At 42.8% G+C, this 27925-nt stretch overlaps 2 protein-coding genes and 2 non-coding genes across 4 annotated transcripts in view; 2 read left to right on the top strand and 2 right to left on the bottom strand.

Moving 5' to 3' along the window:
• The first annotated feature begins 1114 nt into the window (after window positions 1–1114).
• On the top strand, window positions 1115–1187 carry TRNAG-CCC. The gene has a single exon. It is a non-coding gene; the product is annotated as a tRNA-Gly (tRNA).
• Window positions 1188–18462: 17275 nt separating this feature from the next.
• On the top strand, window positions 18463–18534 carry TRNAK-UUU. Its single transcript has one exon. It is a non-coding gene; the product is annotated as a tRNA-Lys (tRNA).
• Window positions 18535–25197: 6663 nt separating this feature from the next.
• On the bottom strand, window positions 25198–25527 carry LOC116753950 (DNA polymerase epsilon subunit 4-like). The gene has a single exon (XM_032631978.1). It carries the CDS (start codon window positions 25525–25527, stop codon window positions 25198–25200), a length of 330 nt encoding a protein of 109 aa, XP_032487869.1.
• Window positions 25528–26799: 1272 nt separating this feature from the next.
• The window catches only part of UCHL1 (ubiquitin C-terminal hydrolase L1), a 12182-nt gene continuing 11056 nt past the window's right edge, over window positions 26800–27925 (bottom strand). The window contains exon 9 of the mRNA XM_032632958.1: window positions 26800–27216. Within this exon, the coding sequence (XP_032488849.1) occupies window positions 27130–27216 (87 nt within the window). The 3' untranslated portion in view covers window positions 26800–27129. The remainder of the gene's footprint in view (window positions 27217–27925) is intronic.

Genomic DNA, 27925 nt, shown 5'->3' with positions numbered 1-27925 from the left:
ACTGACTTTTCTCAGACACCTCCCCTCAGAGGCTCTGGCACAGACCCTGCTCATAGACTGGGTTTTAGTGAGGTGGTGTCAAGATGGAGTCCAGGACGGCACAAACAACTATTCACACTTATTTCCATATGTTGTCTGCTCTGCCACGATAAACTGGAGCCACTTCAGACAGGCCTAGAGCACACACCTTCCTTTCTTGCTGGCCCTGGGGCAAGGAGAAGAGAGATATTCCCAGGGTTTCTACACGTGGCTTTATTGTTCAGAGAGCTCAGAGTGATTTCCATTTTCAATCATTTAAATCAGGGGTGAGGCACGGGTTTGCATTAACTATAGTTCAGGAGAGTCACAAATGGTGCCTTTAGTGAGAAGGAAGATGGGACACTCAGGTATATATAAACAAATCCTTGGACCAGTTGTTCTCAAACGTTAGCTACATCAGAATCATCGGGAGGGCTTGTTAAAACAGACTGCTGGGCTCACCTCCAGAGTCTGATCATTTGCCTTTCTAACAAGTTCCCAGGTGATGCTGAGTCTGCCAGCTCAAAGACCACACTTTGAGCATCACTTCCCTAGACCATGAACTTCTTGTACAGAAGGAACTGGCCTTTCATCTGCATGTGCAATGCCTAGCACATAGGAGGTGTTCTTGTATGCTTTTTTAATTTGAATTTCATGAAAGATAATTACAATTGTTAGAAAAGTTATTCAAAAAGTCATTCTAGGGCTTCCCTGGTGGCACAGTGGTTAAGAATCCGCCTGCCAATGCAAGGGACACAGGTTCGAGCCCTGGTCTGGGAGGATCCCACATGTCATGGAGCAGCTAGGCCCGTGAGCCACAACTGCTGAGCCCACATGCCACAACTACTGAAGCCTCTGCTCCTAGAGCCTGTGCTCCGCAACAAGAGAAGCCACCACAATGAGAAGCCCACGCACCACAACAAAGAGTAGCCCCTGCTCGCCGCAACTAGAGAAAGCCCACGCACAGCAACAAAGACCCAACGCAGCCAAAGATAAATAAATAAAATAAATAAATTTTAAAAAAAGAGTGAAGGCTTAAACACATATAAGTGTACTTACAAATACTTTAAAAAAAAAAAAAGTCATTCTAGGGACTTCCCTGGTGGTCCAGTGGTTAAGACTCTGTGCTCCCAATGCAGCGGGCCCAGGTTCGATCCCTGGTCAGGGAACTAGATTCCTCATGCCTCAACTAAAAGAGCCCGCATGCCGCAGCGAAGATCCCATGTGCTGCAACTAAGACCTGGTTCAGCCAAATAAATATTGTTTTAAAAGCCATTCTATCATGTGTCCGTAATGCCATCTTTTTGTATCTCTTGGCTTAAGGAAAAAACACGTCTTCATAGAGCTTAGTTCTCTCCTTTTATCTCCACCAGCAATTTCTACTGAAGATATCAACTCAGATAACACTGTTTCCAGCAGTCAAATAGAGTCTAGAGATACAGATCATTCAAGTAAGTGCCGGAAAAAGCACTTTGCCTGGTGGTGACCATAAACTGTTCTTGATGTTGTATTGGGTTGGCCAAAAATTTCATTTTTTTTCTTCTTTATTATGCTTTATTATTTCAAGAAAGGTAAAAACGCAACTGAAACGCAGAAAAAGATTTGTGCAATGTACGGAGAAGGTGCTGTGACTGAGTGAACGTGTCAAAAGTCGTTTGTGAAGTTCCGTGCTGGAGATTTCTCACTGGACCTTGCCCAATGGTGGGGTAGACCAGTTGAAGTTGATAGCGATAAAATCAAGATGTTAATTGAGAACAATCAACGTTATACCACGCGGGAGATAGCTGACATACTGAAAATATCCAAATCAAGCTTTGAAAATCATTTGCACCAGCTTGGTTATGTTCATCACTTTGGTGTTTGGGTTCCACATAAGTTAAGTGAAAAAAACCTTCTTGACCATATTTCCACATGCAATTCACTACTTAAATGTAATGAAAACATTCCGTTTTTAAAACAAATTGTGATGGGCGATGAAAAGTGGATACTGTAACACAATGTGGAACAGAAGAGATCGTGGGGCAAGTGAAATGAACCACCACCAACCACACCAAAGGCCTGTCTTCATCCAAAGAAGGCGATGTTGTGTATATGGTGGGATTGGAAGGGAGTCCTCTATCATGAGCTCCTTCTGGAAAACCAAACGATTCATTCCAACAAGTACTGCTCCCAATTAGGCCAACTTGAAAGCAGCACTCGACGAAAAGCATCCGGAATTAGTCAACAGAAAATGCAGAATCTTCCATCAGGATAACGCAAGACTGCATGTTTCTTTGATGACCAGGCAAAAACTGTTACAGCTTGGCTGAAAAGTTCTGATTCATCTGCCGTATTCACCAGACATTGCACCTTTGGATTTCTATTTATTTCGGTCTTTACAAAATTCTCTTAATGGAAAAAACTTCAATTCCCTGGAAGACTGCAAAGGCACCTGGAACAGTTCTTTGCTCAAAAAGATAAAAAGTTTGGGGAAGATGGAATTACGAAGCTGCCTGAAAAATGGCAGAAGGTAGTGGAAGAAAAGGGTGAATACGTTGTTCAATAAACTTCTTGGTGGAAATGAAAAATGTATCTTTCATTTTTACTTTAAAAACCGAAGGAAACTTTTGGTCAACCCAATATTTGCTTGGTTTCAAGTGACAGAAACACTTCTCTAAGCAAAAGAGAGAGAAAGCAGAACTTATTGGTTTGCAGAACTCAAGAAGAGCTAGACCAAACCCAGCAGGGATGTGGCTGAGCCCAGGACTAGAACCAGGGTCCTAAAACCAGCCAGTGCTCCTTCCTCTCTTGGTCATTCTTCTTAGTCTCTCTATTTTGGCTCTGTTGGCTATCACTGTAGACTGGCTTTCTCCATATTACAATAAATTCAAGGAAGAGACCCAGCTCATCTTAGATTAAAGGCTGGGGTCACAGAAGAAAATGCATCTCCCACAGTGACCATGTGGGTGAGGAAGGGCACAGGTCTCACAGGCGTAGATATTAGAGATGTCAGTCACTGATGCTTTTGGACAATGAAAACCTATATAAGAGTTGATAAGTTGGGCTTCCCTGGTGGCGCAGTGGTTAAGAATCCGCCTGCTAATGCAGGGGACATGGGTTCGAGCCCTGGTCCGGGAAGATCCCACATACCGCGGAGTAACTAAGACCATGCGCCACAACTACTGAGCCTGCATTCTAGAGCCCACGAGCCACAACTACTGAGCCCACGTGCCACAACTACTGAAGCCCATGCGCCTAGAGCCCGTGCTCCGCAACAAGAGAAGCCACCGCAATGAGAAGCCCGCGCACTGCAACGAAGAGTAGCCCCCGCTCACCGCAACTAGAGAAAGCCTACGCGCAGCAACAAAAGACCCAACTCAGCCAAAATAAATAAATAAATTAATTAATTAATTAATTAAATTTTTTAAAAAAGAGTTGATAAGTCTTTTTGTAAACATTCTTCTAAATCTTCAGTACCAACCAGATGTAATAACAGTCAGACACAAATACCATCAGATCACTAGAGAGCAGCTGAAGCCTGCAACCAAGAGGGAAGACCAGCCTGGAATTGAGATGTACTTGAGAAATATTCCAAACTACCAATGGGGTAGTACATCTTGGTGCTTCTTTAAATCTTACCCTCAAACTAGGGGGTTATGAAATGTAAGGTAGAAGTTCTCTAATATAGACCAGACTCACTAGCAAATCATGTTTTAAAGGATATCAGCATGGCTTTCCTAGATCTTTGCAAGAGAAGATTTTTCTCTTCCATCTCCACATGGACCCCAAAACAGGACAAAATAGTTCCTCTGCCTTTGGCTAACCCAAACCTGAATTTTTCATATTAAAAACTCCTAGCATGTGAGGAGATTCCCAAATAAAATCGCAGTCAGTATGATCCATTGTCTTTTAGACATACATGAAAATCAGCCCATTCTTTCTATGCTGTTCGTTCTGAACGTTTTACATTTTAAGTACTATAATGTCCGTTTTAGTTTAGATGAAGGCCCAGGGACAGAGATTCTTTAGGAAAAAATGAAACTGTAGCAAACACTATGATGCTGCTAGTATAAAAGCTCATAAAACACAAGGTCAAGCTTACTTTGAAAATGAGTGTTTGTTTGTTTTTTTCCAAAACGCTGACTCAAGTTCTATGTTGGGAGGATGCACCAACACAATGCTGTGTCTCCACTAAAATAGGTCACCAGTGCTGGTTCCAGTGGACACTAACATTTCAGCTGGTGATTGCTGGGTGGTTTTCCTTTGTATGTGGCAATCATTCCGGCGAAAACTTCTGAGGTTTCCCACTGTGTTTTTAGGCTGAGATTTAATGTTTACTTTTCTATGTGCTCCACCATCATGCTCTATTATTGTTGAAGGTGGAAATCCCGCAGGTAGATGAGTTCAGAACGTGTTGCTCTGGTGAGAAAGCAAACTATGAATACATATAATTTGACAAATGAAAAATGTGGGGGGGAAACTGACAATCAAACTAAAGTACATTATGAAAGCGTGAATATTTTCTTCGAATCGCACAATGGAGAGTGGAACAAAAAAAAGTAAAAGCTTAATTAAGCCACCTGAAGCAGATCTTAATACCTAACAACAGGAGTAGAAGTAGAAAGTGTTTATTTGGCGACGGCGAGGCCACTGGAACATAATTTGCATGGTGCAGATACGTACACATCAAAGTGCATGGGTTATTATCTGTGCAACCGTTTATATTTCTCTTATAAATTTAGACTTACCATCATTTTGTTATTTTCAAAGAGGCAGAGTCTATCCCGATCATTAATTTTATCAACAATTACAACTCTCCATTCTGTGCCAAACCCTTGAGGTAACTGCTGGAGATATAACAATAAATAAAGCTCCTGTCTCCAGAAGTTCGCCATCCAGCCGGGAGACAGACATGGAAATAAGTAATCTGAAGGAAGATTACTAATCCTTACAATATAATTGTCTCCTTATAGTTAAGCACATTCAATAAGCACTGAACTGTTGAACCCTATCTGACCATGGCCGCCAAGATTCTAGGGACCAGAACAGGAAAAGCTAGATAAGCAGCACTGTTATGGGTTACTGCTTTGGCTGGAATTCTGTCTGTCTGGATCCGGAATGCATTTGATCTGAGGACCATTCAAGGCGCTATGGGACAACAGGCCGTGCCTGTGTCTATTTTCCCCTACACTTTCGACATAAGGAAAGAGTATTTGGGGAATCCCCTGGCAGTCCGGTGGTTAGGTGCTTTCACTGCCGTGGCCTGGGTTCAATCCCTTGTCGGGGAACTAAGATCCTGTGAGACAGAGAGAATAAGCTCATATGACTGTGGAAGACTATTTAAAATTCCTCACTTGGACAGGCAGAGTAATAGAGGATTGCCTTGTATAGATATAAAGATTACTAAAAGAAATAAATTCTGATTCACTCTAGTTTACTATCAGACTCTTGCATTATTCCTGTCAGCCCCAGGTAGAACTATACCTTGGTCAGATTCAATTGTTGAGCTTCCTGGCTAGGAGGAAGGTAGAAGATACCTAACTTCCTAATTAGGGTGGGACCAGGCCGTAGGATGGACACAGCCTACCAGAACTGTCCCCCAAGACTGAGCCTTGGTCACTCTGCCAACTATGCCCTTTGGAGATGTCCAAGCTTACCAGGGGACTCTACTTCCCACCACATGACACCAAGTTGTCACTGGGGATCCTATTTCTTTAGTCTGGATACATCTTAATCCCTTTCTTCCTTCCTTTGTGACTGTTTCTCAGTCCTTTGAGCAGGCAGGTCCAGACCCCTTACCTTTTCAATTTTCAGCTTCTAGATATGGTACCTGATGAGTCAATATGTAACCATGAAACATGAGGGCAATTCGTTTTCCAAAAGAATAGACACAATATCTAATAAGGGATTAATATCGAAAATATTCAAGGAAATCATACAACTCAATAGCAATAAAACAACCCAATTTAAAAATGGTCAGGGACTTCCCTGGTGGCACAGTGGTTGGGAGTCCACCTGCCAGTGCAGGGGACACGGGTTCGAGCCCTGGTCCGGGAGGATCCCACATGTAGCAGAGCAGCTAGGCCTGTGAGCCACAACTACTGAGCCTGTGCTCTAGAGCCTGCAAGCCACAACTGCTGAGCCCACATGCCACACGACTGAAGCCCGCGCACCTAGAGGCTGTGCTCCACAACAAGAGAAGCCACTGCAACGAGAAGCCCGTGCACCACACAACGAAGAGTAGCCCCAGCTCACCGTAACTAGAGAACGCCCGCATGCAGCAGTGAAGACCCAAGGCAAAAAAATAAATTAAAAAAAAATAAAAATATTAAACATAAAAATGGTCAAAGGACATTTTTCCAAAGACAACACACAAATGGCTAACAGGTAGATGAAAAGATGCTCAACATCGCTAACCATCAGGGAAATGCAAATCAAAACCACAATGAGATATCACCTCACACCTGTTAGGATGTTACTATCAAAAAGATAAGAGGAGCTCCCCTGGTGGCGCAGTGGTTGAGAGTCCGCCTGCTGATGCAGGGGACACGGGTTCGTGCCCCGTTCCGGGAAGATCCCACATGCCGCGGAGCGGCTGGGCCCATGAGCCATGGCCGCTGAGCCTGCGCGTCAGGAGCCTGTGCTCCGCAACGGGAGAGGCCACAACAGTGAGAGGCCCGCGTACCGCAAAAAAAAAAAAGATAAGAGATAACAAATGCTGGAGTAGATGTGGAGAGAAACACTTGTGCACTGATTGTGGGAATGTAAACTGGTGCAGCCACTATGGAAAACAGTATAGAGGTTCCTCAAGAACAGAATTACCATATGATCCAGCAATCTCACTCCTGGATATATCTCCAAAGGAAATGAAATCATTATCTCAAAGAGTTATCTGTACTCCCATGTTCATAGCAGCATTATTCACAATGGCCAAGATATGGAAACAAGTGTCCATTGACAGAAGAATTGATAAAGAAGATGTGGTATATATAAATATACAATAGAATATACAGTTGTAAATATACAATAAGGCTTTTTTTCAGCCTTAAAAAAGAAGGAAATCCTCTCATTTGTGATAACATGGCTAAATCTGTAGGACATTATGCCACGTGAAGTAAGCCAGACAAAGAAATACTGCATGATATCACTTATATGAGGGGAAAAAAAGTCGAACTTGTAGAAACAGAGACTAGAAAAGTGGTTATCAGAGGCTCTGTGGTGGGGAAAATAGGGGAAGATTGGTAAAAAGGGTACAAGTTTTTTGTTATGAGATAAACAAGGTCTGAGGATCTAATGTATAGGATAGGAACTATATTTGATAACACTCTATGCATAATTGAAATTTGCTAGGAGAGTAAAACGTAAGTGTTCTCTCCAAAAAAAATAAATAAGTAAATACGTGAGGTAATGGATATGTTAATTCACTCGAGGGGAGGGGTCCTTTCACAGTGTATACACATAGCAAATCACCACACTGTACACTCTGAATATCTTATAATTTTGTCAATTATACCTCAGTAAAACTAGGAGAAGGGAGAAAATAGGGAAGTAGAAAGACAAAAAATGGATACAATTATAATTCACCCTAGTTATTCCTCAAACTCAGAGGTGGTACCTTAAAAAAAAAAGCTATAGATGTTTAGACATTGCCCCAGAATCAGCATCTCTAGAAGAGAACTTGACACTTTTTCAAGCCCTCAGAAGTTTTTGTGGAAGAGCCAACCAATATCAAGGACTGAACGAAATGGTGCTTCTTAAATTTGCCTGGTCCAAAGAATCAGCTGGGTAGCTTGTTCAACATTCTGAGTCCCATCTTTCTTCTGTAGGCCCTTATTTAATAGGTCTGCGGTGATAGCCCCAGAATCTGAAAGCTTAAGAGAGCCCCCAAGTGTTTTTAGATTGAGCAAGTTTGGGAAGCACTAAACTAGGCTGGATTTCCCAAACTTCTCTTGTGATAAGAAGCACCTGGGGCTCTAGCTGGAAAGAAAATTTCTTTGCCCCCAACCAGACCAAAAGAATCAAAATTTCTAGCTCAGAGGTCTGGCAGCCTCTTTATTTGATAAAGATCTCCACTTGATTCTTATTATCTGAGAAATGGTAATACAGGCTCATTGAGTCCCAGCTTTGGCTTGTCATTAATATTACCTGGGAACTCTGTGCGTGTATGTGTGTGTGTGTGTGTGTGTGTGTGTGTGTGTGCGTGTATATGTGTGTGTGTGTGTGTGTGTGTCTGCACGCGTTCGGAGATGAGCACGTGCATGAGCGCACATGTATTAAAATACACAAACACGAAATTTATACATGTGTCACATTCGTGACATTTAATACATCCGCAATTCTGTGCAATCATCACTACTATCTAGCTCCAGAACATTTTCATCACTCATCTAGGGATTTTTAAAACATCCAGATGCCTAGGCTGTACCCAAATCAAATAAATGAGAATCCCCAGGGTGGGACCCAGGCATCAGTACTCTTTAAAACATTCCAGCTGATTACAATGTGCAGTCAACTTTGGAACCACTCAGGATTCCTATGCTCTGAAAGCATTTGTTAATTTGTCCCACCAGGGTCTCTCTTCCTGGTCCTCTGCATTGCAAGTACATCCTCACTTTGCTTTATTCATTCTCTTTTTTACTAATTTGATTAATTTGATTCTCATACCCCATTAAGACCCTTAAATTCTTATGTCCTTCTCAGAAACGGTGACAAATTTCCTAAGGCTTTGGTACCCCTCCTGGGGGCCTAGTCATGGGCCTGATCCCAAAGGTTCACATTCAGTTGAATGAGTTTATTTAGAGTAACCTTACAAGGATATTTTTAGGATATTTTAACTCATTTGGTAAACATAGATGGAGCACCAATTACATGCCAGGTATTATGCTAACCCAGGCCCTACTCTCATGATGGGAACCGAGGGAAAAAGCAGATATAGGACAAGATGGCCTATACTGTGACATCCCATCACAGCAAGATGAAAATGGGAATACATAAAGAGAGGTATCTAAACCAGGATCCAAAGACTTTTCCTGTGAAGAGCCAAGAATAGGTTTCTTTGCCTTTTGGAGCCGTCTACAACTGTCACACCTAATTAATTCTGCAATTGCCGTTTTGTACAAGAGCAGCCATAGGAAATAATACATCTGTGACTGGGCATGGCAATGCTACAAATCAAGTGGTGGGCTGGATTTGATCTGAGGGCTGACATTCTCCATCTCCTGATCTAATACACACTGGAAAGGGAAGAGGGTGTTTCGGAAACACGGAACTGTTAAAAAATAAACTGAGACATGTTAAAAATTTTAATTATTTATTTGAGCAAGAATCTATTTGAATTGGTCAGCATCAAACCCGAAGTGGTTAGGAGTGCTCTACTCACAGGAGTTAGGGGCAAGAGAAGATGCAGAAGAGAAGCAAGGAAATCATTTGATTGCTATAGCTTAAGCAGTTGCCTTATTTAAGGGAAAGCCTCACTGGCTGTTTGTGATTGTCCTTAGATGTTGATTGAGGCTTTTACAGACATAGGCTTGGGTTTGCTTTTGTCGTCTGCTAAGGCATTAGAACACTTAGTCTAATGAGCTCCTTATTTAATTAATTTAAAAATACCAGGACACCACAGTGCATTATAGCACCCTGTGCTATACAGTATGTTCCCATCAGTTGTCTATGTTATACATAGTATCAATAATGTCTATGTGTCAATCCCAATCTCCCAATTCCTCCCACCCCACCCCTTTCCCCCTTGATATCCACACATTTGTTCTCTACCTCTGCATCTCTGTTTCTGCAAGGGAGGGAATATATGTATATGTATGGCTGATTCATGTTGCTGTGCAGTAGAAGCTAACACAACATTGTAAAGCAACTATACTCCGATAAAATTTTTTTTTAATTTAACAATATTGGAAGAGTTGAAGCGCTATTTGAAGCTTACTAGCAAAGATGGGGGGAGAAAGATTCCAGGCAGAGAGAAAATGTACTGCCAAATTTTTGGTTCAGTGTAGCTAACCCTGGGAAGTGGGGAGGGCTGAGACTGGAGAAGGCAGGCGCCAGATTATTAGGGCTATGTGTAGATTGTATGTGGAAGCAATAAACAGGGTTTTAAACATTTGTGAATGGTCACCCTGACCAGGGGACGAGGATGGTTTAGGTGGGTCAAGGTAAGGCAAGCCTATTAGTTAAAACGTTGCTGTGTTGTTGGGAAAATTGGATGTCCACACACAAAAGAATACCGTTGGACCCTGACCTAAAACCACGTATAAAAATTAAGTCAAAGTCGATCAAAAACCTAAAAGTAAGAGGTAAAGCTATATAACTCTTAAGAGAAAACAGGAAAAGCTTCATGGCATTGGATTTGGCGATGATTCCTCGTATGTGACGCTAAAAGCACAGACAACAAAAGAAAAAATAGATAATTGGGTGACATCAACATTTTTTAATTCTGGGACTTCCCTGGTGGTCCAGTGGTTGGGACCCCACGCTTCCACTGCAGCAGGCATGGGTTCGATCCCCAGTCGGGCAACTAAGATTTTTTTTTATTCTATATGTAAAGGACACAATCGACAGAGTAAAAAGGCAACCTACACAAGTCTCAAGGAGATTTCAACTGGGGAAAACAGGTAACGTCCCAGATAAAAGCAGAGAGTGAGAGTGGTACGGGAGAAATGAAAGAGGATGATGTGGTGGTGATGGCGATACAGGTTGTCAAGGTGATAATTGAGTTGTGTCTTAAATGATGAGATAGAGTCTGTTTTTCAAAGATATGGAGGAAGAGTATATCAGATGGAAGAAACGTCACGCACAAAGAAGCCAAGGCGGGGATGATCTCAGTTGGTTTTAGGAACAGGAAGAACGAAAACAAGAAAAAAGGTGAATGGGGCTGCAATCTTTTGGACTTGCTATGTTTGAAGATTTTGATTAGCCATCTCTATTAGCATTCATTCTCAAACTATGTCAGGGAGGCAGCTGGAGACACTGTATTAAAAAATGCATCATGGGGGCGGAGGGATTCATAGGTGGAGCACAGAGAATTTTTAGGGCAGAGAAACTACTCTGTATGATACCATAATGGTAGATACATGTCATTATGTTTGTCCAAATTCATAGAATATACAACACTGAGTGAACTCTAATGTAAACTGGATTTTAGGTGATTATGATGTGTCAATGTAGGACCCTCAGCTGTAACGAACGCACCACTCTGGTGGAGGATGTTGATGACGGGGAAGGCTGTGCTTGGGGTGGGGGGCAGGAGAGATGTGGGCATCTCTGTATTTCCTCTCAGTTTTGCTGTGGACCTAAAACTGCTCTAAAATACAATCTTTTCAAAAGCAGATTGGAAACAAAAAAAACCCTGTAGGTAAAAAGGGACTTAAGAGACAGAATTTTTTTAAGACAAAATTATAGCATCTAGGGATGTACACTTCAGTGACAACAAGCAAGAAAGTGATTATCTTTAAAGTCAGGATAATGGTTCCTTTGTTGGGGGCAACAGGAGGTTGCGGCTGAGATGGGGCACACAGAGGACTCCTGGGTGGCTGGCAAAGTTCTATTTCTTCACCTGGGTGGTGATTCCAAGTGTGCTTGCCTTATAATAATTCATCAGTAATCACCCAAGGAGCAACCCTATCTTTAGGGGGTTAGGACGATTGGGACAATAAAAGATCCTGTTTTTTGACAGAGAGCTTAAAGCTGTGCAGGCAAGGTGTGGGGACCACTTGGCATTGCATTTAACAGAAAATCAAGGACTCTGATACTTGGTATCCAAAATATCTATTTCAAGGCCAACAAGAAGACTAAAAAATATCATCTGGTCAAGAGAGAAAAAGCAATCCCAGGTTCAGCAGCTAGACAGCTGGCCTTAGGAAGAAGCATGTAAGATGTTCACATGTAAGATGTTCTAAGGACGCCTGCACTGCCTGCCCAACCCTGATGCCTGGAGAGTTACGGAACTTGATCACAGACCATCTCACGAGCGGGTAACAATAAGGGAAGGACCACAGAAAGGGAAGTGAAAGCCATCCAAAATACTTGTTACATTTCAACTTTACCTTGAACCAGTGCTGAGCCAGGTAAGTAACATGTTAGAAGGGCAGATTTGCTGTGGGAAATAAAAGATTAGGAAACCACTCACTATTTAAAAATTTTTGTCATCAAGTTGGACAATTATTTTATAGGTCTTTCTGTGTTATATACTATAATTTGAAAGGTTTAAACAATAAAATATATTCATTCTAATTTTTTAAGCGCATTAAAAGCATTCTCTCCTTTAATCCTCATGACAGCCCTCCTAGGTAGGTATTTTCCTGTTTAGATAATGATCCTGAGACATTAAGCTGCTTGACCACAGAAGTGTATATATTTAGTGACAGAACCAAGATTCAAGTCCAAGTCTTCTGACTCTGAAATTCTTACTGACTTGCACTGCCTCTCACTGTAAATTCACAAGAGTAACAGAGAACATTTAAAAAGGAGGTCTTGAAGTGTGCTCCTTGAGAACTCCCAGGGACCATCAGTGGATTCTACTTTAGGGATCCTCATGCCTGAGGAGACCACTGCCACATATGGCGGCTCTGCCAATATCCGGTGATAAGACACTGACCTGTCCCTTCCACTCCCCTCCTTCTCTGCAGACACTTCACAAGGCAGTGGTTCCTGGATGGACACCATCAGACCAGCACCAGACTTCTCAAAGTCCTTCGATGAAGAGTCAGGACGAACCTCTGAATGCCGGGAAAGTGTGATAGGAAACACGTTGGAATTCTAACTTGGTCTTTTCCTCTACTGCCTCTTCCCCAGGAGAGGGTCTCCCAGGAATACCTTCTCCTTTCCCAAACCTGCTTTACACTCTCTGAGCCCCATATCAAATTCCTCAGCCCAGTGGCCCCAGTCAGAAAACTTGGTCCCTCCCCTCAAGGAAAGGAGTTTCAGGCCCTGGGTCTCTCTGCACTTTGCAAACAAGCAATGGTTTGGATTCAACCAGATGTTCATTCAGGCTCTCCGCTGCTCAGTCAGCGAATACATCTGTTGAGTACCTACTGTAGACTCAAGGCTGAGGATGCTGAGGGTCTTAGTGTCAGCACAGGGCTGAGATTAGGGCTTGGGGCGGGGGGATGAGGGTGGGATCTCCCAGTGCCATGAACAAGGCCAGCTGTAAGTACCGTATTCAGTCTGCCCACCAGAGGGAGTTATAGATGATCCCTCCCAGGCACCCAAGGGGACCAAGCACGCCTCACCATGACACAGTCAGCATGCTATCCGTGCCTCGTGCAGAGGCAAGGATGATTCTCCTATCAACATGGCTTTGGCCTTTCCACCCCTTTTAAAAGAAATTTGTTTTTAAGTCTTGAATGTCTGTCTACTGAGCTCCAGACATAATCCTTGGTGTTGGGAGTACAGTATAAATATAGGACACTACTCCCTGCTCTTTCGCACGGAGTTTAGCGAACAGAAGGCAAAAACTGTTGGCTTTGCCCTTTTGGAGCAACATAGACTCTGCTGTTATTGAATGAAGGAGATTTACCTCTTTCCTGCCCTGCCGAGCCTGGCTTGCATTAGTGGAGAAACCACCCAGCTGTAAACGCTCACAGTAAAGGGCAATGGCGCCAGCGCCCATTAAATGAATTTGATTCCAAGTCGCCCCTGATGGAAAAGGGGCGGGGGCTGCCACCTCTGTGAGGATCACAGAGGTTACATGGAAAACCATTTGGGCTGCTTAAAACTCATAACTCCTCTCTGCACAGAGACAGAAGCCAAAGTCCTGAGCACAGGCTCCCAAACCTTCGTATTCCCACTGCCGTCCCACTCCCCTCACCCAGCCCTCAACTGTCAGCAGTTTCTGAATCAGAAAAGCACGCTTTCTCTCTCCCCTGTGCCTGGGACTTCACTCTGCCCGGCCCACAGCACACTTTCCCCACTAACCAGGTTTTCCTGACATTCTCCTTCTCCTCCATTCTTACCTCAGCCCCCAGCCACCTGTGAGGCTCCACTGCCCCCTTAGCTCCTCCCCCCACCCCACAGAGTTAGAGACCTCACTCTCCCCGCACAAAGCACCCAGTCCGTGCCAGAGACCTATGAGCAGTTGGGTCATATCATCACCGTGCTCTTACTTGCCTCTTTCCTTCCCTCTGTCTCTGTCTCTCTCAGCGACTGTGTGCTGCTATTTCTGTGCCTCCAGAACCAGCACCATGTCCATGCATGATTTTACTGGAGATAAGAAAATCAGAACCGGGAGGTGGGCTTCCTATCAGAATCCCAGCTACACTACCACTCCTATCTGATGGGTGTGTATATTGAGGTGTGTTTGTGTTTTCTAAAAAGGGCAAGGAAAAGAGGCAGATGTGAAAGGGAAGGTGGGCAAGGACAGTGTAAACTCTCCATTCCCCTATCATTCAAACCTGGACAGTATTCACTTTGTACCTCTATTCTGTTTCTCTCTCATTTCCCTATAGTCCATTTTCCACCCAGCAGCCAGAGGGATTGTTTTGAAACAAAAATCATATCATGTCACCCCTTTGCTTAAAATCCTGGAATGGCTTCCCATCAATCGTCTCACACAGAATAAAGCCAAAGTCCTTACAGCAGCCCGCGAGGTCTCCTATGACCTGCCCCCGCCCATGACCTCTCTGCTCTCAGCTCTTACTTTTCTCCCCTTTCATTCACTCAAACCCCACTGGCCTCTCAGCACCAGCTCTTCCCTCTGTGGGGAATCCTCTTCCCCAGATCCATCAGTTTTGCTCAGAGTCATTTCCTCAATGAGATTGACCTTGACTGCCTCATTCAACACATTCAAGATTGACCTTGACATTTCCATTCAACCACTTGCCTCTCCCCCACCTCCTTACCTTGCTCTGCTGTTTTATTTTTTCTTTTTTCCATAGCTTTCATCACCTCCTACTATACCAGATACTTTACTTATATGTTTATTGTTTACCCAGAGATTTTTGTCTATTTTGTGGTTATATAGATGTCTTTCCCCTAGTCAGTTAGTTTCCTTTTTCACTACTATAATATTAAGAACATCTTACTACATAAATCTTCACATAGACCTTTGATTATTTCTAAGAATTCGAGTCACTTGATCAGATGCTGCATACTTACAAGACTTTTGATACCGATTACAAAGTTGATTTCCCATCATACTTTTTGAGTAGTATGTACTTGTTGAGAAGGAATGTTACCCTGTGTTGGGGGCAGTCTATAAACTTAATTATGTGCCCCAGCAATTCCACTGTAGGAGTCTACCCACAAGAAATGAAAACACATCCACACAAACACATGTACATGACTGTTCAGAGCAGCACTGTTCATCATAGCCCCAAACTGGGAATGACACAGATGTCTATCAGTTGATGAATGGATAAAAAAGACAAAATGTTTTCATACCATGGAATACTACTCAGCAATACAAAGGACAGAACCATTGGTACATGCTACAATACGAATGAGCTTGTGCTAAGCATACATTTGTATGCTTCTATTTAAATGAAATGTCCAGAAAAAGCACATTGGTAGAGACAAAAAGCAGATCAGTCATTACGTGGGGCTGGGGTAGGAGCAGGGATTAACTGTAAACAGAAACAAGAAACTTGTGGGGGGGTGATGGAAATGTTCTAAAACTGGATTTGTGGGGATGACTTCACAACTCTATTTACGAAAATAATAGAATACTTACAATGGGTGGATTTTATGGTACGTAAAACTACACCTTAATAAAGTCATCAAGGGAATTGGGAATAAATGTAATCAGAGGGAAAGATTAGGAAGAAAATTCATATACAATGCATGCTGTGATTTTAAAAGGTTGAGGAATAAAAAGTATAGCATAAGGCAGACAGAAAGGAAGGGGAGCAGGGAGGAAAGAAAGAGAAGGAGAGAAAGAAAGAAAGAAGGAAGGAAAAGGGAGAGAGAAATGTCATATATATATTTGAAGGCCCCTTTTGTGATGGCTCAAGACCATCAGAAGAGACCCCCACGGAAGATCCATGAAGTGAGTCGACTTGGCACAAATAATAATGAACTTATGGCCTCTATACTGTCAGCACGTGTCTTTGAAGAAGGGACATGGGCCCATAGCATCCCACAGAAGCAAATAAAGGCACGGAGGTAAAAAAAAAAAAAAAAAACTAGGCCTGGTCTCTGAGCCAACTGTTATTCTTCATTTATTTCAAAGAAGATGTTATGGGTCTTAAATAATTATTATAAAGCTCTCAAATGTAGCATCATGTTTTCAAAAGGAATAAAAAAGGGAGCCTTCCAGAGTGATGTGGCTCTGTTGGTGGCCTTTCTGAGCAGTACTGGGGTGGGGAGGGGACCACAGGAGGAGCTATAGAAAAAATAGTCCCAGAGAGAAGCAGGCAGCAGCTCATACCTGAAGGCCTGGAATTCTTCACTACATGCAAAATATGACTTTTCAGTACCATGCCTTTTTTTTTTTTTTTTTTTTTTGGCCACGAGGCACGGCTTGCAGAATTTCAGTTCCCCAACAAGGGACTGAACCTGGGCCAAAGCAGTGAAAGTACCAAATTCTAACCAGTAGACCACCAGGGAACTCCCAAGTACCATGCATCTTAAGGCCATTCTTTTTTAAATTATATTCATACAGTTTGGATTTATGTGACCTTCTGTAGCAATGAATCAAATGTGCAGGCCAGATTTCAGTAAGTGATTAAGGTTATACATCACCTTACCTGTTTACGTGTCACCCAGTTGGTGCCTGCTGAGGACAGGCACCGGCAGAGCTGGGAGGGTGCTCGTGAGGCAAACTCGGACTGCGGGTTGGACCAGGGCGCCGAGTGGCCTGACACACTCCAGCGGGAGACGCAGAATATAAGGGAGGGCTGTCTCCCGGAATGTCAGCAGATTCTTCACGCCCTCGCGCTCCGAGACGTGGGGAGGTCAAAGGGACTGAGAAGAACCAATGTGACTTATTCCCGGGGCAGCCGCGGGGGTCAGTGGTGGGGACCACATGGGGTAGTTTAAAGAGGACGGTCAGGGCAGTCCAGTGACTCTCGAACATGTTGCATCGGCTTATTATGTCTGAGTTTCCTTTTGCTGCATAACAAATTACCACAAACTTAGAGGCTTGAATCAATACCCATTTCTTAGCCCACGGTGCTGTAGACCAGAAGTCCAGCTTGGCCTGGCTGGGTTGTCTTAACAAGGCTGAAATTAAGGTGTCGGCTGTGTTTCTTTCTGGAGGCTCTGGGGAAGAATCTGCTCCTGGTTGTTGGCCAGATTCAGTTCCTTCAGGCTCTGGAACTGAGACCTTCATTTCCCTGCTGTCAGCTGGGGGCCACTCTCACCTCCTAGAGGCTGCCCACATTCCTTTGCCAAGAAAGGCCTAGTCCTTTCTGAGGACTAGGTCAGGCCAACTGAGGATAATCTATCTTAATGCCAATTTATTGGGGACCTTAATTACATCTGCAAACTCCCTTTAGTGTTTGATTGAGTGCCCAGGAGAAGGTGTTTACACACCAGGACCTGGGAGGCTTGGGGGCCACTCTGGAATTCTACCTGTGACAAGTTACTTAGGAAAGCTTCTCCAGTACAGCTAAGTGATCCTTAGGGTGGGTGGTACCAAGCCCTAATGGATGTTTTGGAAATTCGTGGGCAAATATTTTGTTGTGGTAACAGGGATATGTTCCACCGGCATTTCGTATTCAGGGCCAGGTCGTAAAAAGACAGCCTCACACAGTGAGGAATTGTGCTGTATGTTACACAGCTTTCAAAGGTCCCTCGAGGCATTCGTGTCGATGAAAAATCTGTGTATAATTGTCTGAAACTCTATTTTGTTTGCATGCTGTTTGCACTGAAGTTTACATAAATACAATAGTGGATAAGTCAGGGGAAGAATGTAGTTACTTTGTTTGGGACTTTACCGAGATTTTCACCATTTGGGGAAAATTGCATGACCGATAACAAGGCCGCTCGTGGAATCTGAACTGTCAACGCACCACCCCCTGCTCCATCTGCAGCTGTCCCTGTCTTCGTGATTCTAAGTACAAGCCTCACCTCACTTTATGTCTTCTCATGTGACGATACCTGAGCACTTACCCACTGAAACATATTTTCTTTAAATTGATTTCTTAAGATTATGTATATAGGCAGGTTATATTAGCTATGAACTCTTTCAGGATTGTAAAGGGGGCATCTCAACCTAGTGCTTATAATGAGGGGCCATGGATCTGAAGAGCTGAGAGCCAAAGGTCTACTGTATACACCTCCTGAAGCTGGGATTGGCCAAGAGCGAGAATGGTGGAGCTTGTGGTATATAAACTCGTGGAGATGAAGCACTTCGATAAGCTTTGAGTCGATTTAATTATTTTATTTAAAAGAGAGGAAACTCAGGCCAGAAGAGGAATTGGTTAATGTCACCCAACTACTTATATGTTAATACTGGACCAGACCCAGTTTTCTTAATGGTAAAGGTCAAACCCATCCATATGAAACTACTTGAAAGGGAATTCCCTGGTGGTCCAGTGGTTAGGACTCAGCGCTTTTACTGTGGTGACCCAGGTTCAATCCCTGGTTGGGGAACTAAGATGTCATAAGCAGCCTGGTGCAGTCTTTAAAAAAAAAAAAAAAAGGAGAAAGAAACTACTTGAAAATAAAATTCACATTGTATAACTGAAGTGTTGAGAAAAACATTATCCTAAAGATCTGTCATAACAATTTAATATTATACAATTAAGTCTACTATTTTCTAATGTTAAGATGTTGAAAGCCAGATTCCACTAATGTAGAGTTGATTATAGAATTGATTATATCAAATCAATTGTATTTGGGATAACAGCTAACTCAACATCAGCAGAGGAAGCATTTATTTAATGAACTTGTGATTTGAAATTATTCCTACTCATTTCTATTTATTCTTCTGATAAAATAAATAGAACCTGGGCAAAATTTTGAATAGCCCAACATGCAATTCACAAGGCTGACTTTAGCCAATCTACACTAGGACTGGTTAGTCCAGTCCAAAACAGTGGGTCAAAATGAAGGCCCGAGCACTATCATACTTCTCCATCTTGCCCAGAAGGGCCAGTCACCAAAAGCTACTGGTTTTTCCTTCCCGGCTCAACTTTGTTCAAACCTAGCTTTGAAGTTGCCATAAGCTTTCCTTTGCTGCCACCTACTGGATGTAGTGAGTATAGTTAAATAAAGCTTTTGTCGTCCTACGTATTGTATTTTAATGTGAAATAGGGAATTCAGGTATTGGCCACTCAATTTGGACTCAAACGTCCAAACACTGGACATTTAAAGTTGTTTCCTCTAATGACTAGAGCAACTTTAATGTCAAGCAAAGCAAATAAACCTATGAATCTCCGTTTTCAAAGCCCCTCTTCTGTCCTTATAAAGTTCAATCATATGATTCCCTTCTTAAAAATCAGTGGCCTACAAGAGGGTAAATACACTTGTATTACGCATGTCTTGATGTGAAACAGAACGTACCCCACTCACTGCAAAGAATGAGGCACTGACGGACTGGGAGCCATGAATTAGGATAATAACTTTTAGGAAAAGTTGCTTTGGAAATGGGCCCTTATCCCAGGAAATAGGGGACACTTGGTAGCTTGGAATTTCAGTTGGATAAAAAGGAGAGATGGGGCTTCCCTGCTGGCACAGTGGTTGAGAGTCCGCCTGGCGATGCAGGGGACACTGGTTCGTGCCCGGTCCGGGAAGATCCCACATGCCGCGGAGCGGCTGGGCCCGTGAGTCATGGCCGCTGAGCCTGCGTGTCCAGGAGCTTGTGCTCCGCGACGGGAGAGGCCACAACAGTGACAGGCCCAAGTACCGCAAAAAAAAAAAAAAGGAGAGATGAATGCAAAGAGATAGGTGGTGATGAAAATTAAAACCATAGCACTTGCTATTCTAGCACACCCCAAAGCACTTCACGAGTATTCTCATGTGCTTTCACAACAACCCTACAAGGCAGATACTGAACCACTTTACAGATGAGGAAATCGAGGCTCAGCAGGGGTTAAGTTGGCCAAGGCACCCATCTGGTAAGAGGCAGAGATGATGGCACAACCCTCAGGTCTCAACCACAGCTGTGCTGCCTGCACTGGCCCCAGGAGACCACAAACAGTGGAATTGTCAAGAGCCAGAGCCAAAGCAGCACCTTGGATCAACGTAATTGGTTTTAGTTCAATAAATCACAGCCAAGAGGAGCCTAGGGAGACAGGACAACGACATATCATGTGGTATCCTAGATGGGATTCCGGAACAGAAAAAGGACATTAGGTGAAAACTAAAGAAATAAAGTCTGGACTTAAGTTAACAATAACGTATCATTGTTAGTTCATTCATTGTGACAAATGTACTACCATATTAAGGTAAGATTAAAAAAATAAAAAAGCCTGTTTTTTAGAGAATGATGAACACTGTGGAATGCATCTGATTCCTAAGAGTGAAGAGATGCATTACTATAAAATTTGATTTTGAATCAGGTTAAGGATATTAACATGACCAGGGAAAGGAAACCATCAGGTAACTTAAATTGTCCAAATCCAGGTATTTTGTACTAGGAGGGAACATTATCCATACTATTTCATCTGCTGAGACTTCTCTACTTCTCTTTCTCTTTTGTTCATAAATATTCACACACACACACACACTCCACTCCTATAACAGTTTATGTTACATTAATAAAAATGCTCAAGGCATGGCCACGATGTGCTGAGCTCTACGTGCCTTATCTTAGCTCCAACCTCCTAATCCTGGGAGAGGTCCAGTAATGCTCATTCTACAGGATTATACCAGACAACCCAACCACACAGGCAATCCACAGCACCCCACTCCTTGCCGCTACACCAAGCCAGGTCAAGAATGAAAAGGATGAACAACTTAACACTATAATACAAATGAATTAATAAGATCACATCATTCAAGGGACACAGAAAGTAACTCCCAAATGTCAAGCCATTATTGAACATGTCAGGATGTGCAGGAAACTGAACAGGTTCCAAGTAACTTGGGCTTTAGGAGAACATAAAGATGATCATTCAAAGTTCTAAAGTAGCCTTGTAATGAAGCCCATTTCATCTTAGAAGACTCAGTTGCACGGACTTCAGTTCTAAACTGAAGAAACTTGGGAGGTAAGCTAAACTAACCAGCAGCAGCTCAGACAGAGTTCATTCCGTAATTCATTCATTACAGTCCTAGAGAAAAACTTAAGCTTTTTTACTATAAAAGTAATATAGCAATTTTAGAAAGCTTGGAAAATGAGGATATAAAGTTAAAATCACTCATAATCTCAACATCCAGAGGCAGGAGCAGACCCACGTTTTTTAAGGATCTGTAAATTTCACAAGGACACAAAAGCCAGGATGCTGGAAGGAGCCATTAAAGTGTGAGGCCCTAAAGCTTAAACTTCATTCACCTTAAGGTAGGTCCACCTCTGCCCAGCAATGATCATTAATATCGTGGGCTCCTAGAGCCAGTCTGCTTGAGTTTGAATGTCAGCAACATTCCTCACTAGCTGAGTAAGATTGGGCAAGTTGCTTAAGCTTCGCTGTGACTAAGTTTAATTTAGAATATAGTAAACATCTAGCAATTATGGTCCTGTCTTTTCTAAACACATATGCATACACAGTTTACAAAACTATCTCACTAGTTTCATGCATAAACATTTTTTCATGATCATGGGTCTTTAAGACAGACCATATTATACTGAATAGATGTGTAACCTAAATATACCTCAATTGGACATTCTGGGTATTAGTTAAAAAGGGGGGAAACCTAGTATCAGGTGGCTTTATCTACTGAAAGCACAACAAGTCACCTTCATTACATTCTCTAACACCATATACAAAAATAAACTCAAAATGGATTAAAGACCTCAATGCAAGACTGGATACTATAAAACTCCTGGACGAAAACATAGGCATAACACTCTTCAACATAAATCGCAGCACTTTTTTTTATCTGTCTCCTAAAGCAAAGGAAATAAAAGCAAAAATAAACAAATGGAACCTAATTAAACAAATGCTTTAGCACAGCAAAGAAAAACATCCACAAAACAAAAAGACAACCTACTGAATGGGAGAAAACATTTGCAAACGATATGACCAATAAGGGATTAATATCCAACATATATAAACAGCTCATATAAGTCGACATCAAAAAACAAAAACTCGATTAGGAAGCAGGCAGAAGGGGGCTTCTCCTGGACTTCCCCTGGGCTTCCCCTGTGGCGCAGTGGTTGAGAGTCTGCCTGCCGATGCAGGGGACACAGGTACGTGCCCCGGTCTGGGAAGATCCCACATGCCACGGATCGGCTGGGCCCGTGAGCCATGGCCGCTGAGCCTGCGCGTCTGGAGCCTGTGCTCCGCAACGGGAGAGGCCACAACAGTGAGAGGCCCGCATATAGCAACAAAAAGAACACAAATAACAAATGTTGGCAAGGATGTGGAGAAAAGGGAACCTTCGTACACCGCTGGTGGGAACGTAAATTGGTGTAGCCACTATGGAGGTTTCTCAAAAAACTAAAATTAGAACTACCATATGACCCAACAATTCCACTCCTGGGTATATATACAGGGAAAAAAAAACAACAACAACACTAATTCAAAAAGATATATGCACCCCAATGTTCATAGCAGCATTATTTACAATTGCCTAAGTATGGAAGCAACCTAGGTGTCCAGCAGATGAATGGATAAAGAAGATGTGGTACATATATATATTTATACAATGGAATATTACTCAGCCATTAAAAAATGAAATTCTGCCATCTGCAACAACATGGATGAACCTAGAGTGTATTATGCTAAGTGAAATAAGTCAGACAGAGAAAGACAAATACCGTATGATATCACTTATATGCGGAATCTAAAAAAGTACAACAAACTAGTGACTGTAACAAAAAAGCAGCAGACTCACAGATATAAACAAACTAGTGGTTACCACTGGGGAGAGGGAAGCGGGGGACAACATGGGGTAGGGGCTTAAGTGGTACAAACTATTAGGTATAAAATAAGCTAAAAGGCTATGTTGTAGGAACTTCCCTGGTGGCACAGTGGTTAAGAATCAGCCTGCCAACGCAGGGGACATGGGTTCCAGCCCTGGTCCGGGAAGATCCCACATGCCGTGGAGCAACTAAGCCCATGCGCCACAACTACTGAGCCTGTGCTCTAAAGCCTGTGAACCACAACTACTGAGCCCACGTGCCACAACTACTGAAGCCCATGCACCTAGAGCCAATGCTCTGCAACGAGAAGCCACTGCAGTGAGAAGCCCACGCACTGCAACAAAGAGTAGCCCCTGCTCGCCACAGCTAGAGAAAGCCCACACACAGCAATGAAGACCCAACACAGCCAAAAATAAATAAATAAAGGATGTGTTGTACAACAAGGGGAATGTAGGCAATATTTTATAACTATAAATGGAATATAACCTTTAAAAATTATGAATCGCTATATTGTACACCTGTACTTACATAATATTGTACAGCAAACTATACTTCAATTAAAAAAACCAAAATTACCTTCATTGCCAAAGATTAGTAACATTCTAAAGAATAAGCCAACTGGACATGATCTTTGATAAATCCAAGATGTCAGTTAATAGGGTTTATTGGAGAAACAAGAACCTCTTGAGTTGCACAACTCCAGGGGGGTGCTGCCCTCACATAGAATACAAAGTTGACGTTACCCCATGGGGTTACACATGGCTGAGGTCTCAGGGAGAGCAGTAGGGAAGATGCTGATACTACAGGGAAACTTCTAGAAGCCAGGCCCTTCCCAGACATCTTCACTTTTTTTTTTTTTTTTTTGGCGGTACTCGGGCCTCTCACTGTTGTGGCCTCTCCCATTGCCTCCTGACGCACAGGCTCAGCGGCCATGGCTCACGGGCCCACCCGCTCCGCGGCGTGCAAGATCTTCCCGGACTGGGGCACGAACCCGCATCCCCTGCATCGGAAGGCGGACTCTCAACCACTGCGCCACCAGGGAAGCCCTGTGTTGTCCATTTTAACGTGAAACAATGAAGACGTGGGAGAGGGTAATTTCTTTGCCCGAAGTTACTGAGAGGCAGAGTGCAGGTCAAAGACATTTGATAAGCCCTGAAGTCTATAATATTGACTCCCAACCGAGGACAGCTACCTCTATTTCCCTAGTAATTAGCAGTGAGAATTTGGGCATGTAAACTAACTTGTGTTTCCTCAGTAAAACAAATTTCTCTGCACCTCCAGGGTTGCAATCTCCCACATACAACAGCCATTACATGACCCTCCATGGTGTGACATGCTAAGGTGTGTTAGATTGTGAGCATTTTAATAATGCTTCTCATGCATAAAGTCTTACAGCTACATTTAGTGGTGTAATTGTACTCCTGAGACCAAAAGCAGTATTTCCACCAGCTCTTATTAGCAGGAAGGAGGCTTTTTTGTTTTTCCCCTAAGTCAATCTCCAAGGTGACTGCATGAAAGTCACACACCAAATTAGAACTGAAAATGCATCCCTCTGGCTTCAACTCCAAGCAATTAGAATCACCTGAGTCACCATGTATTTAATTTTCTACATTAGAAGGAATAGTAGTGATCACTTTCCCCCTAGGAACCAAAATATCCTTCACTTCAAAGTTGGAATCAGAAGTATTATCACCATAGAATAATCAAGAGTTGAAAACTTTAAGGCAGCTGAAACCCAAGCTACCTGGGCTCCTGGCAACAGACAGGATAAAGCTCTTCTGTGAGGATCACACTAAGGGCAGGAGGTCTGGGGATTTCTTCCCCACAGGGCTTAATGCCTATAACTAGAGAGTAACTGTTATATTCAAGTATCAATTGTTGAGAACAAATGTCATTTAACATTTAATGCAAGCCTGTAAGTTACATATTAGTGTATCCTAATCTATAAAATAGTTAAGGTTTAACAAATGGCAAAGACATTTTTTTTTGAGGTTGATCAGAAACTTTTATTTGGTCCTTATCATTTATTAAGCAACCTACAAAATCATTTTCTCTCTCTCTACCGCAAGCAGCAGCAGCTGCATCCAGGCCAGAAATGGAAGACACAAGTAGTGGAAGACCTTACAGAGAAAAGCTAACAGGTGAGATCTCTGCCTATCCAGGCTTAGGCGAAGGCAGAACAGGAAAAGTGTAAGTTCAGTATTCCAAAGACTCTTCTTCAAAGCTGAGGCCTGCAGAGGTCTTAGCTGAAGGATGCAGGTACAGGCTCACAAAACTGCCCAGCTCAGCAATCAATCCAAAGTACCTTCCAGAAAAGCAAATTCATCCACAGCTTCTATTGCATTACCCACATCTCTCCTCTGAAGGGTTTTCCTCTTCCCTTGTTGAGCACAACAGTAGGCATCTTTTGCTATGGTTTCCACAAACAGTTCCACGGTTCGTGCCAAAATGAAGCTGGCTTCCTGTCCCGCGAGCATCACGTTGGGGTCCGCCTTCACCAAGGCCTTCACTTGCACCAGAGGCAGCCTTAAGAGATGAGCCCCAGGCGCACTCGTCAGGGATTGGGGCTGTGGAGCTGCTGCATCCCCACCGTTGCCCTCCTCCTCCCAGGAAAGCCCCATTTCCAGCCACTATCCAGGCCCCACTGACACTGATTTTTAAAAAACTAATTTCTGGAAAGTAAACTATCGCTTAAAAAAAAAAAAAAGCAAAACCCACATTGATTGGAGTATGTCATAGGGACACAAGAGACAACTGAAATAGCTCTCAATGGCCAAAGCTAGAACAATCTGAACAAAATGTAGTACTAGATTATAACCCAGAGTATAAAATAGCCACGAGTTCATACTGATATAAATGAATAGGGGATAAGAGACATATATCCCTTGCAAAAGATTTCCAAATAATTTATATACTCTACCTTCAAGAAGGTAGAGCTTAATTCAACCTACTCCTATAGGGTCAGCTGTGCATAGACTTCTTTCCAGTATACAAGAGGGCTGTAGGGTGGGGAAAGTAGCTTTACTCAGAGAAACCTGACAAACGCCATCCAGCCAGGTGATCAAGGTTAACATTAACCGTAAGGAATGTTGACGCTATGTACCCTGATATGACGTGATGAGACCAGCACTTTACCTGTGGTTCTCCTCCCCCAAAACTCATAACACTTGTCTAATGAGAAAACATTAGGCAAATTCCAAGAGGGGCATCCTACAAAACACTTGATCAGTACTCCTTGAAACTGTCAAAATCATCTAAAGAAAAGCCTGAGAAACTGTCACAGCCAAGAAGAGCCTAAAGTGTATTCTGGATGGGATTCTGCAAAAGAAAAAAGACATTAGGTAATAACCAAGGTAATGTGAATAAGGTATGGACTTTAGTCAAAAGAACTGTCAATAATGGTTCATCAATTGTTACAAATGTATCATACTAATATAAGATGTAATGGGGGAAACGAATGAAAGGTACATGGGAACTCTAGTATCTTCTCAATTTTTCTGTAAATCTAAAATCATTCTTATAGCATAAGGAATATGGTCACTAATACTGCGATAACTTTGTAAGGGGACAGATGGTTACTAGCCTTATCGTGGTGATCATTTCATGATGTACTTAAATGTCGAATCACTATGTTGTACATCTGAAATTAATATTATCAACTACATTTCAATAAAAATAATTATTCCAAAATATATTTAATTTTTTTTAAGTCTACAGGTACACACAGTAACATAAATGTATAGAAAAAAGTGTAGAAACTCACTAAACCGATAATATTTTTATGGTAATTTTCTTACCTGTACTTCTTAAGTTCTTATATGGAAGATATATATGTAATTACTATAATTTGGGATATATTGGGACGGAAAAATGAAAACCAGTTTAGGCTCATCTCTTATCAGCAGAAAAATTTTATTCCTTTTAAGGACAAACCACATCCAAGGCCTTAGCTAACAGACACAAACCAAAGTAGCCATTAAAGCACTAGATATTGAGGTATAAGACATACAATGAGGGGAATGCTTTGCCATCAGGGTGACACCAAACTTGCTCGATGGAGCTCTGCTAGTGCTTGGGCGAAGTTGAGGGTAAGTGCGTATCTGTGGAACCGAAGGAGAACAGCTGTGCTCTACAAGTACTGAAGCATTTAGACCACATAGGTAGGGATATACTTTCACGATGAAGGGAAGGGGGGAGAAAACGAAGTGACCCCCCATGAGGCATTAGGCTGCCTTGCAGAGGGCCACGGCGGAGAAGCGGACCTCCCCTTGCTCACGCTCAGTGAATTCTCTGCAGACCTTGGCGGCGTCCTGAGGAGGAGGAATGTCATGAATTAAGGTCTAAACAGCAACAGCTCAAAATGAAAGCTTCAAGGGGAAAGTATTAGTAAGGTCTATTAATGCCCAAAGTTCACCCTGACCCACTTTAAACCTCCCAATAAACTTGAAAACCAGGGCTTAAGGCAAGAGGAAAAAAATCAGGTGATGAGGGCTTCCCTGGTGGCGCAGTGGTTGAGAGTCCGCCTGCCGATGCAGGGGACACGGGTTCGTGCCCCGGTCCGGGAAGATCCCACATGCTGCGGAGCGGCTGGGCCCGTGAGCCATGGCTGCTGAGCCTGCGCGTACGGAGCCTGTGCTCCGCAACGGGAGAGGCCACAACAGTGAGGGGCCCGCGTATCGCAAAAAAAAAAAAAAAAAAAAAATCAGGTGATAGGAAAGACAAGGACCCACATCACAAATCCAGCTCCAGAAGCTTTGATTCCTTTATTCTTTCTACCAAATGCTCTGTGCTTCTGCCACCTTGTGCCTGGTTTGACAAGAAAACTATACTCTTGGTGCTCTTTCCCTCAAATCCAAAGACAGAAAATTGATTTCTCTTCCATAAGGAAAAAGTTCTAACTCAGAAATTCCCAGAGTAAAGACAGATTTATTTCAAGTAAACATTTTACAAAACAGGCTTTAAGTTTAAATACCTGGTATTCCAAGTACAGATAAGTGATGGATTCCTACATATTTAGGG

The sequence above is a fragment of the Phocoena sinus genome, chromosome 5 (genome assembly GCF_008692025.1).
Source record: "Phocoena sinus isolate mPhoSin1 chromosome 5, mPhoSin1.pri, whole genome shotgun sequence".
NCBI lineage: Eukaryota > Metazoa > Chordata > Mammalia > Artiodactyla > Phocoenidae > Phocoena > Phocoena sinus.
Note: the sequence above shows the minus strand (reverse complement) of the source record. Positions and strands in the feature narration are given on the sequence as shown.